The sequence below is a fragment of the Falco rusticolus genome, chromosome 5 (assembly GCF_015220075.1).
Source record: "Falco rusticolus isolate bFalRus1 chromosome 5, bFalRus1.pri, whole genome shotgun sequence".
Taxonomy (NCBI): domain Eukaryota; kingdom Metazoa; phylum Chordata; class Aves; order Falconiformes; family Falconidae; genus Falco; species Falco rusticolus.
Window position 1 is genome coordinate 15506647 of NC_051191.1, and position 26412 is coordinate 15533058.

At 38.8% G+C, this 26412-nt stretch overlaps 1 protein-coding gene across 4 annotated transcripts in view; it reads left to right on the top strand.

Moving 5' to 3' along the window:
* Positions 1 to 26412, top strand: part of SRPK2 (SRSF protein kinase 2) — a 147699-nt gene that overhangs the window by 39654 nt on the left and 81633 nt on the right. Inside the window, exon 1 of one of the 4 annotated variants that reach the window (XM_037387417.1) lies at positions 8965 to 9201. The exons of the other annotated variants lie outside the window; for them this stretch is intronic. Within the exon in view, the coding sequence (XP_037243314.1) occupies positions 9164 to 9201 (38 nt within the window). The 5' untranslated portion in view covers positions 8965 to 9163. Of the gene's footprint in view, positions 1 to 8964; positions 9202 to 26412 lie in introns of those variants that run through there. 4 annotated transcript variants of the gene reach the window in all.

Here is a 26412-nt window from a genome sequence, read left to right on the forward strand (position 1 = left end):
AGCTTCTTAAATCACTCTGTCTTTAGCTACCTTATGTACAACTGTTCCCATATGAAGATGTATTTTGCCTAAGAATGGGTACAATTGGCAGCTGATTTTAAAAAAAGAACAGGAGGATACATTTTAACGTACTTAGTAATTATTATATTTTTTTTGTGGATAAACTTCTACAGATAAACTTTCTGCTTTCCAGCAATTCTAAGGAACATTCTCAACTCTGTCCCTGTCCCCTCCAAACAAAACCCTTCTTGTGAAGGTTAAATACATATAAATAATAAAGTTAATATGACATAAATGATATAAACACTTTAATATAAATAATGTTGGTACACATAAATAATATGAAGACATATAAATAATTGGAAAATAACAGGCACAGTCAAATTTAGGGTTAAAAATGTTTTCTTTGGTGTGCTTTACTGGTATTTAATCTGATAGGTAGTTATGCAAGTTTAAATTTTGTGGGTTTTTTTTCTTTGAAGAATGGCTTTTTGTACAACCACAGATTTTCCAAACAAACATTGGGCAGACTTGGTTATTAGGCTGAGATGAGAGGAGGGAGGGAAAAGCAACAACTTGGTGTTAGGCGTGCATCTGGTACAGCGAATGCTGCCAGACCCAGGAGAACTACCAGAATGAAGAATTCCTCTAATGTCATCTTTGTGTTCCAGTAAGCACTTCATTAATGAATAGTACAGTCTGGCAAAAGATCAAATGCCAGATTAAGTCAACAAGGCTTAGTTAAAGTTAGGTGGGTGACTTAAAAGAAATTCAAATGCATAGTTCCATTTAACTGTAGTTCTGTTTCCCTGGGTTTATAATGGGCCATATTTAGAGTAACAGTAGGATATCTTAATGCTTTTCTTAAGTGCTCAATGCTTTCTCAAGTTTATTTACAAACTTCCTTCAAAGATTTCCATATATAAACATAAACAAGAAACTCAAGAGTTTGACTCTATTAAAAATTCTTCAGAGGTATTAAGTATGTGACTTTGGCTTTATATTTTATATATTTGGAAACTAAATATTTTAACAAGTAAAAGGCAAATTAATCTAAGTATTTTGTATGCTTTTTCCCCTTTTTGAGAAGCAGAAGCAAAGTTGACTGTATGGTGGATGTTCTCATGCTTCTGGTTTCCACCCCAAGATCTGCACTTTGTGTTTCCTTCCTACCATGTTTCATTCCTTTGTGTATCTTGTGTATTTCCGTGTCCTCCTCATTATGAAGATTCAGTGAAACAAAGTTTTAAAATGATAGTATAGTGTTGCTGTTTTTCTTGAATAAAATGGCATTGTTCAGTAAGTTCTCAGTGAATAATCTTCCATTTTCCTTTACGAAAACAAGGCAACAGCGAGCATTAAAGATACACACTGTCTTTCAGATTGGCTTTGGCCTCCATTTGTGTTAATGAGAACAGTACTAAACTAGCAGTGTCATCTGGGTGAAAGATGTCTGTCTGAGAATTAGGGTAGACTTCTCTCTTGGGTACTAATGGGGGGTGGCAGCCATTTTAAAGGAAAACAGAATATTTTGTAAAAATATTGTTTTTCAACCTCAGATCAGGTGTGGAAAACTCAATTTGGAAAGATAACAGTGATATTACTATGAATATATTCTTCAAAGTACCTGAGCAGATGATTCCAGTAGAGTTTTAAGTGTATCAGAGAATTGAAAAAGCAGTGTTTCTGTTATCTCTGAGGTCAGTAGGAGATCACGTAACCTATAGTTTCCTTAAAAAAAAAAAAAAAAAAAAAAAAAAAGATTAGGTATTGTTAACATTAAGTCCTCATGAGGTACTTGTAAATACTGAGTAAATTCATCTTCCCCTTTATACAAGGGAAAAATGAAATACTGTTTTTCCTCTTTATTTCTAGAATATTTTTTTTCCCTGGAGGTACTGGCTCCTATTATGTATACCTGCCAAGCTGAGTATGAGTGGGACCCAGCTTTAGCTGGTGCCTGTGTGTGGACTCGTGCAGTGTATACAAATAAAGGATCTGTGCTCCACCTCGTGTCTTATATCCAGTCTCTACTACTTGTGTGTGTGATGGAGCAGTGTTTTTTAAAACATACTTTTACATTCAGAACAGTAGCTAAAACACGAGTCTTACATAAATGTTTAAAATGCTATGCATTTTGATACTACTGACTTTCTTTTTTTTTTTTTTTTTGCACCCCTCTAGGAAAGGAGGATGTTAGCTTTATCAGTTTGAAGTAAATGGGTTTTTAAAATGGTGATTTTAATATTGCAAGTACAGCATAACCTTAAAAGTTCTATTGTAATTTGCTCATGCCCTGAGCAGAAATATTATTTAGGATACTGAAGAGGAATAATACTAAAAATATTAATGTAATCTCTCCAACAGAAGATTGCAAACAGCTGGTTTTCTGTCAGTTACTCTTCAATGAGGCAGTCACTGGCTTGTGTTTCTGCATTGCTGTGACTATTATGCATGAGACCTGAAGAAGTCCATAAAGCTACTATTTTTTTCCTTGCTTCAAAAGCTCAGTAACATCTGGAAGAACTGTTTCTTTTAGGGTAATTATACTCTTTGTGCTTCCATACTATACCCTTTATTATTCACATGTTGATCAGATTTAGGATTGCTCTGTTTGTGCCATTTTGAAACCCCTGGTACCAGAGCCTGTCATTCCAGCAGTTCATTTTGTAGGACTATTTCTTATTTTAAAAGTACACTAATTAAAAGAGATGAAGGAGCAAACCTTTCAAGTTTTGTGTAAATCTGCCTGATTTTGTCCTGTGTTACCCAGTGCCTCATCAGGAGAATTTTGATTTATTAGCTTTCTTTTGTACTGTGTAGGATGTCACTTGTACAACAGCCATCCACAGCTCTAAACATAGATCTGTCCACATAAAATCATGTTAGTAATACCTAAGTTCCTATGTGCATTTCATAGTTCCAAGGCTGAAAGTTTACTTAGAATGGGTCATTTGGTTAATTTGCTTTGCATAATATTTTTAGGTCTGTCTATAGGATTTGGGAAGCAGGATTCTTTATTTTACCAGTAACATTTGGGAGTCCAGTCAATTTACAGCATAGTGAGTGTTGTAATAGGCAAAATGTAAGATCCAAGCAGCTGTAGCACTAATATGATGTAAAGAAGGAAGAGACAACAGAATAGACGAGGATGGATATTGATGGGGAAGGAGGTGTTTGAAGATACTGTAGAAGAAAGACTAAAAGCATCTTGAGCTTGTGTTCTAACATACATGCTGCGCAGAAAATGGAAGAAAAGCACTGAACCTGCTAGTTTATATCAGGCTAGATTAACAAAACATGTGGATGAGCCTACTTATTAATTAAAAACTAAGTATATTTTTTGCATATTTTTAGTATAATTTTTATTTTAAAAGAGACGTATGGAATTTTGTATGGCAGGGCTTTACGTGGCAATAAATTGAAGCTAGTATGTTTAGCTACTACTTTGTCTCTTACCTTGCTCCCACAAGGGGAAAAAAAAAGCTGTATTAATTGCATTCTGGAACAGCGGTTCTCTGCCCTGGATAAATTTAATACATGTACTGTCAGTAAGATATTTTGATCTTCGCTGACGAACGTGTTGTAGACCATTGAGATAATGTTTGCAATAGACATGATTAAGTTTGTAGTGAAACAGTGACTTTTGTCAGTTGATTTTGAAATAGTGGTGACTGATATTTACCTATATGTCATAGGAACAATTTATGCAGTGTTGTATACCTTGTCCACATTTTTCCATCTGTGCTTAAGCCGTGGCTAGTTGGTGGGGTTTTTTTCCTTTTGTTGTGGAGAATTCTTGGCTTTTTTTTCTTACTGGTAAAAACAAACAAAACTACAGGCTAGACCTGCTCCCCTGTACTTTTTTCTAGATTATATATTCCTCAGATGTTCTCAATTCTGATATCAGATTTTTTTTCTTCTTTCACATTATTGAAATAAAATAGCTTCCTTTCTTTGGCTTGTCTGGAGAGTTTCTTCCCTTATTCCTTTCTGAGATAGTTCGTTCTAGTTTTGTTGTGGAAACATTGTTCCTTCGAGCCTTTGGCATGATGCTCTCTTACACATCCCCTTTGAGTTTAGAAACTGCCAGCTTTGCTTTGTAGGGCTCTCCTCTCTTTTTCCAAGTGTCTGGTCTCCTCTTTTTTTGGCAGAGTGAATGATCTCTCTCTAAAGGAGATCCCTTCCCATTTTGGCTTTTTCTGATGCTTTTCTCTCTGATCTAACCCACAACCTACAGGTGGACACCTCAGAGGAGACAAATAACTAGGCTAAGAAAAAAAAAATAATTTTGAGCACAGATTCCACTAAAATGTTAGTCTCTAGTTTGCTTTGGTTTTTTTTTTAAAAAAAATCGTGATGATTATGAAGCCATTTTGGGCAGTGCAGAGACTTCCTGAGCTCGTTTTTTGTTTTCATTCAATCGTAGCTTGAATAGTGTGGCTTTAGAGACTTAGTGTATCTGCTTCGCTCAGGTCTTGGATGAGAGCCAGTTGTCTGCCACTTGATCTGTACACAACGTAAAATTACTCAAAGTGGGCTGATAAAGTACATGGAATGGTTGAGGAGTTGGTGGCAATGATACTGCTGCCCATACCTGGATGTATTGTTATTTTGTAGCTTGGAAAACGTATTGTATTAGTTGCTGCTTTGGGATTTGCAGGCACAAATTTTCTTTTTTTTTTCAGCCAGAGTGTTGTCATCTATTTGTCTGGATGTGGTTCTACGTACAGTGCCATCTTTGTTGCCTCTGAAATAAGGACAGTCCAAAAATCTCAGTGAGAACATAAGTGCTTTCTCACAAAGTAGAGGTTCTCTGTACGTCTGTGTGCTGTTCAATACAACTATCTAATTAACGCATAAAAGTCATTAAAGGTGGTGTTCTTTGAATCCATAATGGGGTTTGGTCCTAAATTGCCCAGCATTTCCCTCTCTGCCACAGCACTTGAGGTGAACCAAAAGTGTTAGTTCTCTGTGTTATGTTGGAGGGGCTCGAACCAAGAGGTGTTCAAGAAGAGCTGCTCTGCTGTAAAACTTTTAATTCTTTTTTTTTTACTTGACGTTTTACAAATATTGCTATAATTTGCATTCTTCTGGGCTGTGAATGCTGGTTGAGTGGGTGGTAGGGTAACCGTAATTTGGAAGGTTTTTTTATTTTTTTATTTGGACTTGGAATGCAATTTATATGTTCTAATAAATTCTGTAAATGAGCCCAGATTTCTGGATATGTAATTTATAAATAATCAAAATAAGTGATAACATCGCTGTTTCTGCAGCTGTTTTTGTCTTACGGCCTAAAAGGCACATTGTGTAAAACTCATCTGTCTTATTTTGGTGATTTTATTTCCATGATCAATTTTGTGTCAGGAGTGATAATGGTGGTACCAGCCTGATCTTGGGGTGCAGTATGGGTATGTAAAGGTACAGACTGGCTTTTCAAAATGAGCAAAATGGGTCCACTTTCAAAAGTCTCAGCAGAGACAAAAGACAGGTAAATCCCAAATAAGAAAATATTTTAAATTGACAAGAGAGAAGTAGAGAGGGAAAAGAAAGAAAAACTCCACAACCTTGTAATGGAAGTGTTACTGAATTGTGGAATGGAACACTCATTAATGATGCTAGATTTTTTTTTTTCTTTGAAGTCTCATTTTATTTAAATTACTCATCACTATATTAAATAGATCCTTGTTGCCAAAAGTAAAACTAAAACTGACTTATGTGCTGGAATACCATCAGAGATAAATGTCTTTGCATCTCTTAGAACATCCAGGGACTTTGTTTGCAGTGAAGTAACTTACATCTTAGATTTTATTTTTAACATCTTGTTGTGTGTTAGCAATAACGTGTAAGTGTAATAATCTCTAGGCATCCATTGAAAGGCCTGTCTGGAGGCTTGCTTATGGAATGGATCAGTTGATCGCTTTAATCCAAGCTCTGTGGATTTTGTTTTGTCATAAAATCCTGCCTTGTTAATACCTGTTTATATAATCCATTTTAAATTCTAACAGGGTTAAGAATCTTCAGAAGGAATTAAAAAAATTGCTGGATTATGAGATCGAGGAGCATACTCAGTCAGTCAGCGTCAAGGATTTTCGGTAGGGAAAATGAACTTCAGTTTGCATCTCCAAATAATCAGTTTTATCTCTGTCTAAAAGTGGGGGTAAGCAACTGAGAGCTGCCTTCTAACATTGCTTCATACAGAAGGGGGCAGGGGGCGGCGGGGGGGGGGAGAGAGTGGAGCAGAATTAGGGTGCTAAAGGGATAAGCTTTCTCCACAATGCTGTCCAAACCTTTAGTCTTCTCCATCCTACAAAAATTACTGTGGTGTAGCTTTTAGTACTGATAACACAAATGTGTTATCACAATGTGTAACAAAGCATCCTGTTCTTGTTGAACCATAGCAGGTCACAGTATGAAGAGAGGAATCCATAAGGAATTGCAGGTATGCTGGTCCTTAAGAAAAAAGTACATATACTTTGTTTTAACCTCTGTAATATGAAGTAGTCTATGTTCAGTGACTTGTCAGTTTTTTTCCTGAATTTTCTTAAAGGCAGTCTCTTTCAGAGAGGTCTTTTTGCAGTGTTCTGAATACCTGGTTGAGTCCTGCAGTAGATGTTTTTGATCACACTGTGCCACTGTTCTTTGGTCTATTTGATCTTTTGCACTGCCTTCATACAGTTCAAACATAAATTTGTTGGAAAGCACTGTCTTATGATAACCCAGTATGTTACGACGGAGGGAAGACACAGTCGCTCAATATGAGTGATCAGCAGACTTCGTTTATTGTCCCTTACAGTCACCTTTTATGCCTTGTTATAATTAGCTCATACATATTACAAAAGTTAAGCTCATTATTGGTTAGTTGCCTAAATACCAAGCCCGCCCCTAGTTTCTCTTCTGTAGTTATCTGTTCCCACCTGCAACATTCTTTTCCCACCAAAATCTTCCTGTTATTGTGTAACAAGAACAGCCAAAGACAGTTATTTTTGCTTTACTTCAGATAAGCTGAGAGCGATGTGCATTTTTGTCCAGCCAGCTGGACTATGTCTATGTGACCCTTTTCAGCTAGCCAGTGATCCACACCAGTATTACAGGGTTAGCCTTCCCCTACTTGTTTAAAACAATCTTTGAAATAAGTAACAATATATCCAGTGCATTGCATAATTTGTATGATCAGCACCGATGTCATATACTGCACTAAAAATCTGGTTTAAATTAACAGTGTGATTCTATAGTTTAAAACGAAGGGGTAGTAAAGCTGTTTGTGGAGCCTTTATGCAGGATAACATAGGTCTTAATGACATACCAGATTTAGTTTTTTACTGTAACATTGAGTGGGTCTTTCAGTGATTGGGTGGATATTCAGTGTTTTCCATTCTTAGCTACTGTACAGCTATAAGTTACTTAATAGCTATTTTTGAGATTGCACTGAGTACAAAATGAGACAGTTTGATGTTTATCATGTTGGTTTTTAACTGAAAAAAAGCCAGTACTCCAGGGAGTTTAGTTGATGCTGTCATCTCCTCTTCATGGCTCGAGAGCTGAGGCACAGAGGGAAAGATGCACATGGCCTAAGCGAGAACTGCTATGGACTTTCAGTAATGAGGTCCAAGACACAAGAGCAGCAAGCTGATCTTGAGCATGCTGCAGCTCTGGAGCTGCCCAGAACCTGGGAGATTTCCAGCCATCAGCCTGGATGTTCCTGCGGCAGCTGAACTTGTGCCTGTGTTGGAACGTGGGCAGAGAAGGCTCCCGGGAGCACCTGCTGCCTGGGATGGGCAGCGGTGAAGGAAGGTTTGCATGGCCCTTGCAGTCATGCACTTGAGCCAGTTGTGGACATACTGACGTTGCAAAGATACGTTTGAAAGCTCTGAGAAGCATCTGCTTTGTATGTGAGAACTGAGATTCTTCTTGGAGGTTTCTCTGGGCAGTGTGTTTTGGTAAAATTTGGTTTAAAAAAACCAAACAAAACCAAGCAATATTTGTTTCTCTTCCGTTCGCAGAAATTGCTGAGGGTTTGTGTCTGAAATGTGTGTCAAGAAAGAAAATAAGTCGGGTTTAAGCTCTGCTGTCGTAGCATGGCTAATCCCAAATAGCTGAAGTTTACCTCGGTTGTGAACAAGTGGACAGCATCTTAACCTCGCACAGGTCTTACCAGGATGTCCATAGGTTTCCTGCGAGGATGGGGTCTAAAATGATGCTCGCATCCGTGACATTATTCTTTGGGGGGTTTTGGGTCACAGACGTCTGGACTCCGGAGCTCCTGGTGCATTCGTTTTTCGGCAGCCTCTCGGTTCTGCTGTGACAGGATCTGGTGGAAGCGAGGGACGGAGGGCGCGAGGGTGCGAGGTGCCCCCTGCGGCGGCCGGCGGGGCGCCCGTGCCGGGGGGCGCTGCCGGGTGGTTCCTGGCGCAGCCGTGAGGCCGCGGCGCCGTCAGCCGGGTGGGTGGTTCCGCTTCGCTGTTACAAGTGCTAGGTTGGTAATCGCGAGACATTTTTTTTTTTTTAAATTGAAATACTACTTTTCAGAGTCTATTTGGAGGAAATCAGAGGCAGGGCATTGAAAAAATAAAACCCGGGTGTGCGTAGCGTTTTCCACGTCCGATTTCTGACCCGTGTATGCAAGTAGTGATTTAATACTTCATTCTTTGTGACAAAAATGATTCAAAGAGCCATATTTTTCAGGGCTTTTGATCTGGAGGTTTTCGAGGGTGCCCGGTACAGTTTAGATAACTAACCGGGGACAGAATCCGTGCCATAAATCCTTTGTTTCGGGGTTTTCTCCCCTCAGAAGCTCCCCTGGGCGCCCCCGCTGGCGGCCAGCGCGCTGAGACTGGCCCGGTGACCGCGCGGGCTCCCGCCGCGGAGAGGCGCCCCCCTCCCCCCCCCGCCCGCGGAATGGTTCCGCCCGCCGCCGTGCCCAGTCATGTGCGCGGGCCGGGCCGGCCCGCCGCCTCCCGCCGCCTCCCGCCCCGTCCCCTCAGAGCGCGGCTGGGCCGGCCCTCGCACAGGCACCGTGGCTCCTGCGGCCTCCTCCCGAACAAAAGGGCTTAGGCAAAGAACAGCGTTTGGTTAATAAGACTTTTGGAAAGCGAGAGCAGGCGGTCTCGGTTGTGAATATTTTCTGATTTTTCCAGAAATCAAGCAGAAGACTGAGCTGCTGATGTCAGTTAACTCTGAGAAGTCGTCCTCTTCAGAAAGGTACGGCTGCATCTCTTGCATGAACGGTTCATGGTGTAGCATTGCCAAGCAGCGGCGCAGGGCTTTTTGCTTTTCCTTGTCAAGTTTGCTAGCATTGTTTACGTATTGCATGCTGGTTATTGTACCGTATCCATCGAACCTCTCTTTTTGGTTAAGCTTTGTGCGTTTTTGCAGAGATTTATCGATTTCTTTTCCCTTAACGAAGCCTACGGGGCTGCAGCATGCAGATCATGCTACAGCAGGCTGCTGGTGTGTGTGCTGGTGTTGTAGACCTCGCTCCTTTCCACTGTCATGCAAACAGCATCTCGATTTCTAAATCCGTTTTTAAAGACCTCGCGGTTCTGTTGTGTTGCAGGAAACCGTTCCACGGTTGCAAAGGGTTCTTTTCAGTGTAAATGCATAGGAAATATAACTTGGTGAAGCGTTTCGTGTCCTGTTATGTGGAAAGGGAGTGTCCTTTGCAAAGTAGCTCAGGAATCGCAAATCCCCCAATTAGTCACATTCTGTAAGATAGATGTGATCCTTGTTCAAGTCTGTGCTAGGAAATGGAGCAGTCGCTGCATGCAGTAATGGTTCATGCCTGCAGGTAAGGACAAAATGACTCAGAAGTGTTTTTAAAGCAATTATTTTATCTGTCAATCAGATTATTGCGATTTCAAGTAGCTGCTTCGTTTTAAAGAAATATTTTGAGGTACTAAATGCATGTTAAGTTTTCTGACATGAAATAACCTCCTGGTGATTATTTTGTGGATTTTAAATGATGCAGCCCTGCTGCTCACTTCTGTTTTGCTTGCAACGGAATTTTAGGAGAGATTTTTATTTTCAGAATTGCTTAAATCCAGAGCGACATAATGTCATTTTTTCCCCCCACATTATTTACAGTAATCGTTTTGGCTGTATGCAGAAGACCATCTGAATGCTCTATTTTGCCATTTTAATATTGGACGTTGATAAAAAAAATATCTTAATTTTAAGCACTCAAACTCTATGTTTAGCTGTAATTATTATCTAAAGTACATTTTATTGAATGGCTCAGTAGAGAAAGACGTGGTAATGCACTGAAAGCTATCTTAAGGAAACAGGCTAAAGGACATCTTTCAATATGAACGAGTGCTCTTGGCATGCATGGTTTTAAAAAACAAAATGAGCAGTTTAATTTGATTTATAAGTATATTTGTGTAAGATACGTAGAAGCAAACTGCATTGCCTTTCACCAGTTGTAGTATAACAAAATATCAGCAATGAGAGATACAGAAAATGGTGGGGGGGAATGGGTTGTTAAGTCACCTTTCCAAAATGGAGAAATATAAGAAGAGCTTTGAGAGATATTTTATTTATTTATTTATTCCAAATTAAAAATCATGAAGGGAAACGTTGTTTATTTATTTACCTCAATCCCACCCTGATGCCTAAAATTTTTAAATACAAGACTAATAAAATGGTGGTGGTAACAGAGAGGATGATGGGGTGAAAATAGTAAAGGAAACAGGTGTTAATTTGATTTTTGGAAAGGCTTTTGTTGGCATTGCTGTGAGGAAATTTGGTGTAGAATATAGACATTTATTTTATCACTGTGAATGTTGTGCAACACCCTAATACTGATCAGTCTGTTTTTGAGCAAAACATGCTCGTAGTTGAACTAATGGTAGTCCTAGATGAGTAGGTCCCTGTAAAGGATTGTAACACAGAATTAGGAAAAGATACATTTGTCTGAGATCCGTTTAAATGCCGTTCATCAAACAGTAAGCTTTTAAAAGAGCACGATGCACATTATCTTGCAATAAAGATTAAAATGTGAATGTTGTATATGCACATAGTTTTCTTTTGAGGATTTAAATATGTGGTACTGTTCACCTGGGGATGTATATGACACATCAGCTGCACAATTTATGTAGTCAGTTATAAATGAAAGTAACTTTTATTATCTGAGGGTTTTTTTAAAATAACCACATTCTTTTCACTTATCTAAAAATAGACTGAATTTTTTTGCAAGCTGTTACGAAACAGTGCTGTCTGTCCTATTAGCTGCCAGTTCCTTTCAAGGCCCTTTCAAAATCACTGTATAAGATTTTTTTAAGGAAAAAAAAAATTACAGTGTGTCTGAACTGCTAAACTGTCCTCAGTCTGCTCTACAGCAAAATTGTGGTGTGTATTCATACCGTACAGGCATGAAAATATGCATGTTTTTGACAGACAGATAGGGAATTCATACTTGCATATTTTTTTATCGCCAGTATTTACCCTTGCTCTGAGTGGTTGGGCTTTTTGAGAAGCCTGAGTTCTCTGGGTGGAAGTGCTGGGTGGAAGATCTGAAATAGTCCATGGCTTGTTTCTTGTTTTCCACACTAGCGAAGGCTGCTAGACAGTGCTTGCATAGCAGGAGGGGAGGGGAGAGGAGGTGCTTTTTTGCATTTACAGAAACTGATGAATAGAAAAGAATAACAGAAAATAATTAGGTAATAATAAAGGTAATAGAAAAGAAATGAGAGAGAAGCCCGTTACTTACCTCTTTCTTTGGTTTGTCTTTTGTAAGGCAGTTTACTGTTTGTATGTTTTCCTGCTCACTTGGCAAGTTCAACATGTTGTCCTATCCTAGAGGAAAAAACTGTTGAGAAGGAAGCTGGAATATAATGGATAGTTTGGCCGTTATGGAAGCTCAATATGTTAGAAATCCTACAGTGTTCTCTTAGGATAGTCAGTTGTAAAGTTTTCAAGAGGCATTTGGGAGACATTGGCAAGAAAGTGAGATGAACCCTTTTGCTGAGGTTCCTTTGAGATGCTAAAGGCATTGCAGCCTTGAAAAATAAATTTAATACAAACCTGAGACATCTTTCTTAGAAATTCATCCTTCCTTTCCCCTTACCCCTCCCCCTTCCCCCCAAAAAAAACCCTGTAATTGCAGATGGTGGGGACAAGGTATCTGTGTTTTGGTGTGTTATGGGATATTTCATTAAGCAGACACAATCAGACAGCATCTATAAGTCCTACATTTCTGAGCAGTTAATGCTGCCCATGTGTGCATTAGCAGCCTACGACAAAGTCCTCATTCCGTGTTGATAAGGTAACCTGGGTAACTGCAGATGCCTGTGTTCCTGGTCGGTTACAGTGGATCAGGTAACCTACTGAAGCTTGTTACACTGAATTGATTTGTTTGGATGTCTGAGCTTTAAGCATACCATCGTAATGTTTTCCTGCAGCATGCTTACAATGTGACACGCACCTTGTTTCTTTATCTAATAAGTAGTAATTTAACTGCCATGTACCCCCATGTTCTTTATATTTCAGCGGAGGCTGAATGAGGTTACTTCTCCAAGCCTCACAAATGTCATTGGAAAGGAAGTAGCAGCAGCCAGACGGAGGAGGATGTCTCTCAAGAACCCTCCAAGAAACCAAAAAATACTTTCATTTCTGTTGTATGACTGCATGATCTTCTCGTGTACAGTATAGTCAACACTTTGAGCTGTACAGATTTTCTTTTCTGCCTTTTTAAGGGCTTTGTGGAACTCCTTGCAAGTTGCAGTTTCATTTTGAAAAAAGTCAGTTCTTCTACTTGGATCACTTTTCTACTCTTTAGGCTGTAAACCTAATGTATATACCGTTTTTCTTTTCCATACTTTAGGATACAGAACTTGGCATTTTTTTAGCTCTGATTTTGGATTCTAATTTTATGTCATCGTAGCAATGCAGTTTGACCACAGGGTACTTACTGGTAAAGGTTATTAGCAAGGCTGAGAAGTCTGAAGTATTTGACCTGCTCTTTTCCCATCTTATTGCAGAGGCTGCATATGCACCTTTCTTTAAAATGAATTTCTGCTTCAGTGTGTTGTTTTGTTTTTTTAAAAAAAAAATTAATAGCAGCCACACATGACCAGTCTTAAGTAGATAACTAGTGTGTGTATAATTAAATTTTCTTGATTTTGAGGGTTTTTATAAAAAGCAGTCGAGGGAAGATACTTTCAAAGGGCAGTAGGACAGCAAAGCTTTTGTTATTCAAAGTGTAGAAGTCTTTGGAGTGGGATGGTACAGGCCAGGTTTAAGGACAAATGTTGTATTTGTTGGCTTTTGGGGTTTTTTTTAGCCTTGGGCTATGTATACCCCTCTCTTTGTAATTTATCATGGTGGAGCAAGTTGATGTTTCTCGGTGCTTTTACGTGGTTTCTTCGTCAGGTCATGCCAGGAATGCAGTCAGGGATAAAGTAAAGGAGGAAGAAATCTAAAATGAGGAGGAAGAATAAAGATGGAGATTGAGTAGTCTGCTTCCTTTTCTAAGAGGCCTAATGTTAGTTGCTGTAAGAGGCATTGTGAAACAAGGTAGGATGCTGAAGGATTCCTTCAGGTTTAGGAACGTGGGATTTTTTTGCTCTGTTTTTTTGTGAGTCTGTGTGTGTTTCGGGTTTTTTTTTTTTTTTACTTTAATTATGGATGCACTTCTAGTATAGAAATAAAACATGTTTAAAAGTAGAACCATCAGCTCACAACATTCAGTACGAGCTGACATTGCAGTTTTGGAATAAATGTAAGATAATAGGGCATTATAAGATAATAATTCTACTCTTATTTATGTAACACTGAAACAAAAAATAATTATCGGAATAATGCAACTATTTCATCAATTCCACTAACTTAAAACACGTTTTTTAAAATGCCATCTCTTCTTTAGCTGCCTTCCTGGTTTGTTTGTTTTTTGGTTGGTTTTGTTTGTTGTTTTTTAAGTGCAAAAGAAATATTGCCTAGCTTTCGTTTCAGGACAGTACAAATTTAGTTGTCATGCAACTTCAGTTTTTCAGTTTTGTTTAAAATAATATATGATAGCAATAAGCAGTGTATATTTTTCCCTTCTTTCAAAATTGCAAGCTAATACTGCTATTTTTTAGATTTATCTCAGAAGTAGGGAGGAAATCATCCTATCTTAATGTGGGCCCTAAGTTATTTGTCCAGGGAGGCACTTGATTCTACCACCAAACCGTTTGGTGATGGTGTGCCTGTATAGCTCTCATAGACTAGATACTTAATTTTAGATTACTAAAACTGGACCAAAATGAATGCTGTTTTGTGTATTTTTCATATTAAAGCTTTCATAGGCTGATTATTTTAGCATGCAAGGCTTTTAATTGAAGTATGAAAGGGATGTAGAGACAGGAATGCTGCAACGTGTCGTTGTGCTTGTGTAGAAAAAAAAAAAAGGCAATGTCCTATATAGAGGCAGCCACTTGTGGAACAGCTTTTTCACTCAAAGTGATGTTTTTAGGGGACACTGCACTCTTTAGAGCTGATAGTGCCTGTATCAGTTCATCAATAGACTTTGAAAAGTTTTAAAATTTGAAGTGTGTTTTCTTTTTCAGTGATACTTTGTTTATTTCTGTGTCTGTTGGGGATTTCTGTATGTAAGAAAATAATGTACTTTGATACTAAATTTAACGACAAGTGAAATGTATCATTAGTATCCCTGCTGTTCAGATGATCTGAGCACTACTTGATTTTTCCCCCCCCTTTTTTATCTTTCATCATGCAGCTATTTGTGAGATACTTATTACAGAGTTGCTAATATACCTTCTGAAAACACAAATCTCGGGTTTTTTTTGGCACTTTTGTTGGAACTAAAATGAGAGAACTTTGGGAAAGGGAGAGACTGAAGTTGGTGGGGGCTCGTACGAGATTTTACTATGTGAGAACTGTTCACTGGAAACCAATTCTAGCAATCTGATGATGATTAGAACACAGTTTATAGCTTAAAAAGAAATAAAAAATTGAATACTATGACTTGAACAATATACTTTCTAATGTAAACCTATGTATTCCAATTCCACTTCAGGGTAAAATGTCAGCGAAAAAGTAATGGGTCATTTTAAGCAAAGCCTTTTGTATTATAAATATGTCTGTTTCATGATTTGAAACTTTTACCTAATCACTGTCTTAATCATGATTTCATTAAAACGTCTACTCCAGGCTCCTAGGCAGATGCTAAGGGAACGTTACCTGATAGGTTGCATAAAACAATGTATACCTATGCCGGATGACTGCATTTCTGTTGTTACTGTGCTGTGTTACAGGATAAATTGATTTGTGATTTTCTGCATCTTCACATTATACATTTACAAGTGAATAATAAAATATTTACATGTTCATATAATTCGGTAAACTTACGCAATGTGATATATATTTTTCGTTGATCTGCAATTGATGTAGTTACCAAGAGACGCTAAGCAACAGGTTAAGCAAAACGTATGCCAATTTAAGCATTCTGGTTTGTTGCATATTTTGTGTATTATAAGCATATTATCAGGAAATTGTGGCTTCTTTCAGCTTGTGAGTTGCTGTGAATCTTGCCATACAGTTCAGAGAATATACATGAGTCTTACCGTTTGACTGAAAAATACCTTTTCTGTCCAAATGTCGTTGTGACCAGAAGGTTTTTTACTTGTTCTGTTTTTAGGAGTTTTACACTCCTAAGCCAGTATCTGCCCCAGGTGCTTCTGTATTTTCTTCAAGACTCACCGTTATGCATGGGTAAAGTCTCTGGCAAAATCCAGGCAGTCACTGTTAACCTTAAAAACAAATATGAAAGCCATCTCATGTAGGATGGCTCCCAAACTCATGCTGCTGATTGTGACTAGATGGATAGTGAATTGCTATTTCCCTTTCTTTTCCTTCACTCTTTTCCTCTAACTCTTTAAAGCTCCAGTTGTGAAACAAATGTATGCAGCTCCAAGCTGTGCCTGTTACATATGCTATAAATGAGGGAGTGCCAGTTCTTTACCAAGTTTGTCTACACGGCTTTCCTCGTCTGATTATAGCTTTAGGTCAGTCAGGCTGGTTGATTACATCTCTTCCATGACTGGACAGTGTTCAAGACCAGAACCGCATCCCATGTAGATGTTCTGTTTGTATGAAATTTTGGCCACTGTGTTTAATAGTGTGTTCAGAAGGCATTTTACATAACTTCTCTGTACTGATAAATATGTCCTAATTCTAACTTTATCGTGTCTGCTAAAACAACTGATGATTGTAAATTGGTGATATCCTCATTTACTGAAAGAACGTATCTCTTCAAAGCTTGAGAAACATCTATATTTTAATGTTGTGCTGGTTAATCTTGAAAACTTCTTTTCCAAAACCTGGAGCAGCATAATTCTGTGGAAGGGAGGAGAATTTCTTAATGCTGCTTCTTACTTGGCAAAATATCATTGGAGTAACATGAAACATTTTGAGAATTCAGTGCTTTGTTTTCGTGAAGCAACTTCCTATGCCCCAAATCTACTGGGATGTTCTCAGCCTTCCTAAGAAGGCAAAGACTTGTCCTCACTTTGCTCATTACTACAATGCGTGGGGATAGGGTAATGTATTATCATTTTAGGGGCAAAGAAGGCCCTATTAGTACAGAAACTTCTTAAGCTACATGTTTGCTCTGTGTTGTCAAAACTTAAATATTAGCAGTAGTTCTGGCAGAAACTGAGAGAATGGCTTTTGTCATTAATACTACTATAAAGAACCAGTATTATTTTCTTTTCTAACTACTGTATCAAAACATCAAGCGGTGATTTATATATATATATATATATATAATTTTTTTTTTTTGTGGAGGTGGAAAATGAGTGTGAAATTCTTACAGGTTTTAGCAGATACCTGTTTTGTTATTCTGTATCCAGCATCAGGACCTGCAGATTCTCATTGTCTGTCATCCTCAGCTGCTATGGCCACTATCCACAGAAGCATTCAGTTCCTGCTATGCCCACATACCAAAGAGACCTATCAACCTCTGTTTATTCCATGCCATGAACTAGAATGGAAGATGTTTGGAATTAGCTCTGCTCTTTATGAATCCTTCTATAAAAGGATTACCTTAGCCATAGGAGACCACGTGTGGTGGTTTCCTCAGAGTGGTGCTTTGTCATCCCCAGTATGACAGCATAAAGTCCTTCTGACGGCTCCTATTACTTATTTGACAAGAATCAGGAATTTCCACTGCTGCTTGGTGTCTTAGCTATGAGAAATGTCTGCTTCTGAGAAGACTAATACAGGTTTGGATCAAGACTTCCCTAAGAGATGTGAAAAAGATGATGAACCACAGTGATTCTGAAGTATATTTTTATCAATTAAAATGTGTAATTCTAATATAATACAAATAAGAGTACAAACAGTCTTTATATACTTAGTTTGAAGTCCCGCTTGGCTTCTTCCCAGGTAATTAATATTTCAGAGTATTAGTCTAGAAAGCTAAACAAAAAAGTTACAGCCTTTCTCAGAATGCTTGTGTTTCACAACAGAAGTGAGAGAATGCAGATCTTACAAAGAAATTACCAGTGATCAAGGAAGAAGTCTTCCTCTTTCTCACAAGTACTCTTGATATCTGTGGGTGGAGTACTGAGATGATGAATTGGCATCGACCCTATTCCTTGGGCACCCTAGCCGTAGTATGCTGCCAGAGAATGCATCATTTTTTTTTTTTTTGTGCCTACCACTAGTATTTAAAGGTCTGTTGCTTTTAATGGAAATCTGTTACAAGTTTCTCTAAGGAAAACTTATTAAATATGTTCTTGTAAGTTAATTTTCATCGACTTTGTTTCATCTGTATTTTTGCTTTATTTGTGTTACTCTTGCTTTATAATAACGTACAGTTGAGTCCTGACTTAAAAACACATAGGAAAGATCCGGTCAAGATTCCTTTCAAATGTGTTTAGCACATAGCAATTTCAAGGGCTATTAAAAGAACCAGAGGACGTCCAACTGAAGTAGAATGATGCCTGAGAATGCTAATACATTTTTTTACTGTCATTTAAATACTCAGTGGTTTACAACATGCCTTAGCAAAACTGCATGGTGTGTGTTCCAGTAGATGCCAGGACAGCTTAAGCAGGTATAGGCTACAGTGAGCTAGAATCTAAGGCGGATTTGTACACTTCACCTTCAAAGTGTCACTGATAGCTTTGCTAAGAAGCTTGCTAAAGGTGGGTGTCCTTTTAGCCATGCCAGTTGTTAGAGGTATCCAAATGTGGAGGGGTTTGGGTCCCGGGGGCATATCTTCTGTCCCAGCTTAAATAGGTAAGCACAAGACTGCTGCAGTTCTGTGTCCCCAGGGCCAGCCAGTAATGAGACTGAGTGCTTATTCCCAATAGGTGTGCGTGCATGTGCACACGCTCACATACAGAACGTGCATACGCAGCTGTCCACACAGATCAACAGAGGCTCAAACCAGCGCTTTTATTGGCACCCACGTAAACATACACAGAGCACTCAAGCAAGAACTGCACGGACAGCCCAGTCCTTTTCCTCTTTCCAGTTCTTCAGGATGGAAGTCCACTAGTGGAATTTTTGGAGAAACTCACATGCTATATGGGGGTCCTCCTAGTAGCAGTTTTTAAATGGTGTTTGTAGTTGCTGAAGCCTTGACCTATTGGTGTCCCCTGGTTATTGGCACCAAGACCTCTGAGCCCCTGATGTTTGTCCAGTTGCTGGTACTTAGACATCTTATCTAACTGCTGAACAGTCTAGCTTGAAGTTGGCTTGAGTTTGCATGTATGCGCTCAGAATAGAAAGTGCATCCCCAAAGAAGACAGAAATAGGGTTTAATGACAATATGGGATAGACTGTCATGATCAAGGGCAGGGTTCGGTCAGACAATTGCAGTGACCAGCCTTCAGTTTGTACTGGACGTGTCCCATTTATAATTTTTCCCTGCAGTTTTCCCATACTTGTTTTTCGCTTACCCACCTTTTCCCCTGTCTTTCTCCACCTCAGGTGCCTCCCCCTAAACATTTCACATCTTGCCATATTCTCACAGTCCCACAGTAAGATTTACACAATCCCGGAAATGTTCTTCCTCTGCATCCTGTAATGTCACATGCCTTTTAAGGGAATAACCTTTAGTTTTCAAGGTGTTTCTGGGGAGGGAGTTTTCTCCTTGACTCATCTTGGTGGGTTTCACACTGGAGAAATATGGTCTAATTAATGGTCATGTGAGTAGCTGATTCAGGTGGTCCATTTTCACTGATGAGGTTGTTAGGATTTCTCTACATATTGTTTCTAGTGATCCTTGCTGGATCAGTTTCTGTTATGATTAGCCTTTGATCAGATAACCTAACACTGGTCTCCCAGGGGCCTAGCAGTACCTGGCAAAGGCAAAGCTGGATCTAGATTTGTTTGGATTTTTAGCCATCTGACAGGGGTATCCAAAAGATTGAGATCAGCTGAGGAAACCAAATGCACAAATCCTTTCCTACTACTTCTGAGTCTCATGGAAACATAGTACAACAGAGTTTTGCCTACTACTTCATTCCTATCCAGTTTATAGACCTATGTTTCTGGAAAGGAAAAGTGAGGTATCTTCTTACAATGTGTTAAATATATACTCAGTGCTTCAGACTTAACACCTGCTGGAGGTGTTAGGTTCATACCTCTAATGAAAGCAAAGCTCAGCAAGGATCACAAGCAAGTGGTGCTACTTACTCTGCTGAACTTGTCTTCTGTGTGCTTGTTGCAAAACCTGTTTGAGATAAGATAGCACAGGGATGCATAATAATAGGAAGGAGTTCTGGAGCATAAACCGACTAAGGCTAGACATCCTACCTCTGTGTGTTCTGGTCCAGAAGGCAGCTGTCTGATAATAGCAAAAAAAACCAAAACCAAAAACAAAACTTCTTTGGCCAGTTTAAAGAAGGCAAAAAGCAATCATACATCATTGTTTAGAAAGGGAGTAATGTCTCCCAGGTGGACAAGAAGGCCAGTTATTTGTTAATTTGACCTGCAGGCATCAAGATATTGCTCAATTCCTTTGCAAAGTAGCTGAGCAGGCAAAAACCACAGACCCACAATGTGTATTAGCCAATATTTGGCTATCTGACATCTGTATTCAGAAAACCTGGCGTGTATTATTTCTACTATAAGAGCCCGAGAGCTAACTAATACTTGAGTCTTTGCCAAGTTGCTTCTTTCAGGAAGAGAAATAGATGGTGATTTGAGGGTTGTGAGATTTTTGTGTGTGTGCAGTCCTGTTTATTTACAAAGCATGTAAACAGAGCTCTGTTTGCTTGAGCGGAATTGAAACAAAGTGCAACAAGCAGCTATTTTGCTGATGTGTCTGCCTGTCTAGCAAGTACTGCAGTAAAAAAAACCCCAACCCTTAAAACTCTAAAAAACAACACCCAAACCCGCCCCACACAGCATGCTCTCCTGAGATCACAGGCACAGCATTTTTTGCTGTCTTTTTTTCTGCTTAAGAGACATGTATAACTGCAACAGTTTCCCCCAACTCCTTTAATTTCATAATTGTGATTTATAAAATCTTAATCCTTCACACATGTTATAGACTGACTGCTGACTGGATTTGATGGATAAGTACTTTGGACAATGTTTTTCTTTTTTCATTTTTTTTTTTTTTTTTTACAGCTGTTGTGTAAAAGGCCTAATGTTCCTCCTTTACTTAGACTAAAAAGAGGGTATTCAGCCCAACCATCAGCCTTGATTGCAAGCCAAATACAGAGTTCTTTAGAGAGCAACTTGATCACAGACATTATTTTTTTTAGGATAACAATGCCATGCCTAAAATACAACTTTCAAAATAAGTCTTTATGCACTCTATAATACCTTTATTCATTTTCTGGACTCCACAGTTTGTTCCCAGGTCACGTTGCATGGCATCTGAGGACTCCTGCCCTATACTGCAAATAGCAGTAGTCAGGCCTTTCCCATGGACAGGTGTGAACTGCTTTAGGATCTGTCTTCCTAGGCTTCTGCCAGGTCTTCACTGGACTTCTCTAGGGCAAGAGTGTTTAGATGTAGTCTGTCATGGGTTTTTTATTGTTGTTTGTTTTGTTTTGTTTTTCTTCTTCTTCTAAATGATTGCTTTTTTCTCTAGAAAGCCTGACTCTAGGTTACCACATGATGCTTCATCACTGTGCTCCATTGGTCTAACCCTGTATGAGTCAGCTGGAGCTGATATAAGCGTTGTCTTTCTTAACTCCCGAAAGTTTCTGGGACTCACAACTTCCTGGCTCTCTAAACTTCTAAGACCTCCTCCTTTTGTCCACAACTAGCAGTTCATGTGTGTATTGTTGCCCGGAAAAAGTAATCCAAGATTGAATTGCAGTGGAGTTTTATATGCAAATAATGCAACAGGAGGTTTATTCCAGAGCTTTCCCTTTACACACCCCACCCCTCCTTTACACCCCCCCACCCCCCACCCCCCCCAGTCCTCATTCTTGTTGTCCCTCTTTGTGTTTAGGTACCATCTGCTTACAGTCATCTGTTGTGTTTGCTTTCTTACCCCTGCCTTTGATTTTGTGCAGGTTATTTGAAAATTTAAAGTACTGATGCATTGAAAGAGATACAGATTACATGAAGTGGAATTTAAAGACATGAGAATATGGTACTACAGTTGCTTCTGTGTGTGTATATATGATGAACATTCCGTAATTCAGTTATCGACTTGTAATGGCTAGAGTTCACAAGAGAAATAATAGGCTTTATTGTGATATAGCAAAAAAATGGTCTAAGTATATACTGAAGGACAAAAACATTAACAGGATTAACATATATTGAACATTGGTTAAATAATAGCAGTATCTGTTTTTAGCAAGATCTTGATTTTAGCAAGACTTTTGGTGTTTTCTGCCATGACATCTTAATTGACAAACCGAGAAAGTCTGGGCTAGGTAGGTAGACAGTGAAGTGGGTTGAAATCCGACTGAACTGTTGGGCATAAGGGGCTGCGGTCAGAGACATAAAGTCCAGCTGGAGGCCAGTCACTAGTGATGTACTCCAGCAGTCATCCTTTACTGGGGCCAATACTGTTTAGTATCTTCATTAAAGATCTGGCTGATGGGACAGAGTGTACCCTTAGCAAGTTTGCATGATACATAACTAGGAGGAGTGATTAACGCACCAGAAGGTTGTGCTACTATTTAGAGGGACCTCAGCAGGCTGGAGAAATGGGCTGATACAAACTTCCTGAAGTTCGACATAGGGAAGTGCCTAGTCCTGCACCTGAGTGGGAATAACCCCATGCAGTGCCAACCAGCTGGAAAGTAGCTTTGCAGGAAAGGACCTGGTAGACATTGAACATGAGCCAGCAAAGCATGAGGCAGTGTTGCTGGCAAGTCAAAGGTGGTGATCTTCTTTTCCCTCTGCTTAGCCCCTGGTAAGACACACTGGAGTGCTGTGTCCAGTGCTGGGCTCCCCAGTGCAAGAGAGCTCTCGAGGGACATAGTGGATCAGGTCCACTGAAGGGCCACAAAGGCGGTGATAGGCTTGGAGCCCCTACAATACGAGAAGAGGCTGAGAGAGGTGGGGTGGTTCAACCTGGAGAAGAGAAGGTTCAAGGGGATCTTACCAGTGTGTAAGTAAATACCTGATGGGTGGGTGTAAAGAAGACAGACTTCTCAGTGGTGCCTAGTGACCAGGGAAGAGGCAGAAGGCACAAACTGAAATACAGCAAACTCCATTCAAATATAAGAAAAACATTTTATTGTGAGGGTAGTTGAACACTGACACAGGTTGCCCAAAGGGATTGTGGAATCTCCATCTTTGCAGATATTCTAAACCAACCTGGACATGACCTTGAGCAACGTGGTCAAGATGATCCTGCTTTGAGCAGTCAGATGGGACCGAATATCTTCCAGCCCCACTGTTCTGTGAGTGGGTAGAAACAGAGTATTTGGACAAAGCTTGCTTTCTGAAATTCAGCTAAAACTGTAACAGGAAAGGCACTGTGTTATGTAACCCTGGCCGGCAACCAAGCACCTGCAACCCCTTGCTCACTCACCCCCCCACTTGGAGGGGTGGGGAGGAGAATCGGAGAGAAATGTAAAACTCAAGGGTTGAAATTAAGAGCAATTTAATAATTTAAACAGAATTAAAAGGTAAGAAAACCATAACAATAATAACAACAAAAATAATAACAACAGTTATAATGGAAAGGTGGGGAAAAGGATAAAAAGGAAAAGGGAGAAAGGAAAACAAATGATGCACAGTACAGCTGCCCACCACCCGCTGACTGATGCTTAACCAGTCCCTGAGCAACAATTCCGCCCAACCCTCCAAGTTTATATACAAAGCATGACATCCCATGGTATGGAATACCTCTTTGGCTGGTTCGGGTCAGCTGTCCTGGCTGCCCCGTACCAGTTTCCCGTGGCCCTCCAGCCCTCCCACTGGCAGGGCCCAAGAAACTGAAAAGTCCTTGACTTAGTATAAACATTACCCAGCAACAACCAAAATCATCTGTGGGTTATCAACATTCTTCTCACATCAGAGCCAAAACACAGCACTGTACTAGCTACTAAGAAGAAAGTTAACTCCATCCCAGCCAAAACCAGGACAGGCACACACTAGAGTTCTTAAAAGCCATTACTTTTTTTTTTTTTTTTTAAATTTGTATTTCTGACTTCTATACTTAAACTGTAATCCTAAGACTGGTTACTTCTTTAGTTGGTCATAATTTTTCACTGTTGAAAGCACCATTTTCAGTAGTCAAGTCGTTCACGTGAGAGCACATAGCTTTTCTTTGATGCTGTTCTATGTATGCTTGTTTATTGGCCATAGAGCCAAACCCTGTAAAAAAAAAAGCCTGTCCAAAAGATGTTTTGGTCCAGTTCTATCTCTCTGGCAATGTTTCCCCTTCTACAGTATCTGGGGCTTCACTAGCTGTACAATACTAATTCTTTGTCTTTTCCGCTCTTTCTAGAATGTGCTTTGTTATTTGGTGTTTAGCTGTTTTGCATCTAGGGAAGGGATTGGATCTCAGATCTATAGGGAGATGTTTTACAGTGGATATAAGACATAGGTAATCAATGAGGGAGGTGTGTGTTTGTTGTTCATCATCTGTCCTGGATATTTCAGAGGCATATATTATTCCTGCATTTTAATTTCTGATGCTCTGAGTTTTCATAGTTAATTTTGCTTTTCACCTATGAAACATTCAGCAGACTCTAAAATAAGATTTAGGTTGGGAGGGGGGGTGTTTACTTATTTATGATAAATTCATGGCCTTATTTGTGACAGAGAAAGCTTTTTATTGAATTAATGATGTGATAAATTAACTCCTTCAACACATGTGACTAATATACTTGTGATATGCCAAGTAATACAGAAACTTTCCCTTTTCTTGGGCAATCACATCTTTATTCATTGGTAACAAAACTATTATTTTGGTTTCTGTGGAAGCTGCTGTGAGGTAATAACTGGGCAAACTGGAACAATTTCTTTATAATTAATCACCTAGAGTTATCTTTACCTGTGTCTTGTCTCTTTTAAGTTGGTACCAGCCCATTCTAAGTACTGGAATGCAAACTGCAGATACTTCAAATTACAGAAAAAAAAATGGACATTTAGCGCATTGTGTAGCTCATTGGTAAGAGTTCGGCAATGAAACTTTTTTATAAAAACAGTGGAGAATATGGGATAAATATTTAGTGTTCTGTCTTTAAATGAATTGAGACCTTTTATTATAAATAGAGATGGGTAAAAACTAATCGAGTGTAATGCAGTTACTGTCAGCGTGGATGCTGGTGCGCAAAGATTTAACTTGTAAAATACATTACATTGCATTTTTGTTAGGATAGACACATTGTAACAATTAGTGGGCTACAGCTATTTTTATACAAACGTAAACCTCAGTGATTTATACTGTGCATACCGCAAATGTTTGGTACTGTCAACCAGAATGCTGTCTCTTGTTTTTAGCCCCACCTGTGTGTATTTTGTGTCCACTGTTAATTTGTTTCTTACCTTGAATTGGATAGGAAGATCACAGGCTACAGCATATCAACTTATGTTGCAGCTTTTCAAGTAGTGCTGGTAGCCTGCTGTAAGACCTAGATACTGAAGAATCAGTAGGCAATCAAGAAAGAAAGTAGTTCTTGCTTAGTAAAAGGGATTTTTTTTTTTTCAAAGCAGGATTATGTGGAATTCTGAGAAAGATAATGACAGGATTTTCATATTCAGTCTGTCTGCAGAGTTCAGTCACAGACTGCTTTGGGGGATTATGAAAAGTATTTATTTTTGACTGTAATAAGGTTTATATTGATTAAAAATAATGTTGAGATGATAAACTAAAAGTTATGTTCTGGAGCATGCCTTTGCACTAAGACTTATTTTTAAAGCCATATGTAAATGGATCACAGTGAGTGGTTTAATTGATTAAAGGAGGGAAGGTATTGATACATCTAATTTTAAAATTGTTGGGGTTTTTTTTCCCAAGTAACCTAGTCCTTTGTTTAATCAGCTCTTCCTGAGATGGGAATCAAAGTTTTGTAATTTAAAATGTAAGTGAAGATTGAAAGTCCTAAAATATCTTTCTGGTTGTTTTTTGGCATGTTTGTTAACTGTTGTTAGCATTCAATCCTATAATTTCATAGTAATGCAAAAGTCTGCTTTCAATTACAGTGTTATTTCACTGCATGTAATAGAAATTGCTAGAACTTCAGTGAAATACAGATTGGCTTCCTTGTGCCAGATTGGAGAATTTAAATTGCTGTTGTGTAGAGGTGTGGGTGATGTTGACAAAGTGTCAGTGCAGGTGATTTGTTAGGAGTGAATCACTAACTGGATATGAAAGTGAAAACTTGACAGTTTGTAAGTCAGCTTTTATTTTGTATGTAGATTTGACTTCAAAATGCAAATGTTAAGAGGAGTTACTAGGAGTCATGAAATGCACTATTTATATTAAACTTAAGGGGCAAAAAATGTTATGAAATATGGGGAAGAGAGAGTAATATTTATACTATTGTAATAACTGTATCTTTTGTCAGTGTCTTTTCCTAGTTTTATGGGCTTCATGCTAGTAAAGTTTGGCAAACATGTCTAGATATTGCTAATTACTGTTCCAGTGTTGCTGACATGACTAGTTTAATTTTTCCCAACATCCGTTGAATATACTGTGTTTTGCTTAAGTCATATTGTGCATTGCTTAGGGTTTCTGGTTTTTTTTTTTAAGTTTTAGTCAATTGTACGTTGTTGTATCAGCATACTTCAGAACAGCCCAAACTCCTGTTGAACTGGAATCCATAAACATAATTAAGTGATGGTGGTGTTATGATGTAATTAGGTTCATTAATGGTATAAACACAAAAGGGAAATGTTTTATTCACAGGAGATGCTAACTTCTCTTTAATTGGAGATGCTAACTTCTCTTCAATTGTGTGGTTGTGATTTGTCTATTTAAAAGTTTTCTTTTAAATGATTTGATTTTCTCTAAGACTGGGATTCTTAGTGTGAAAG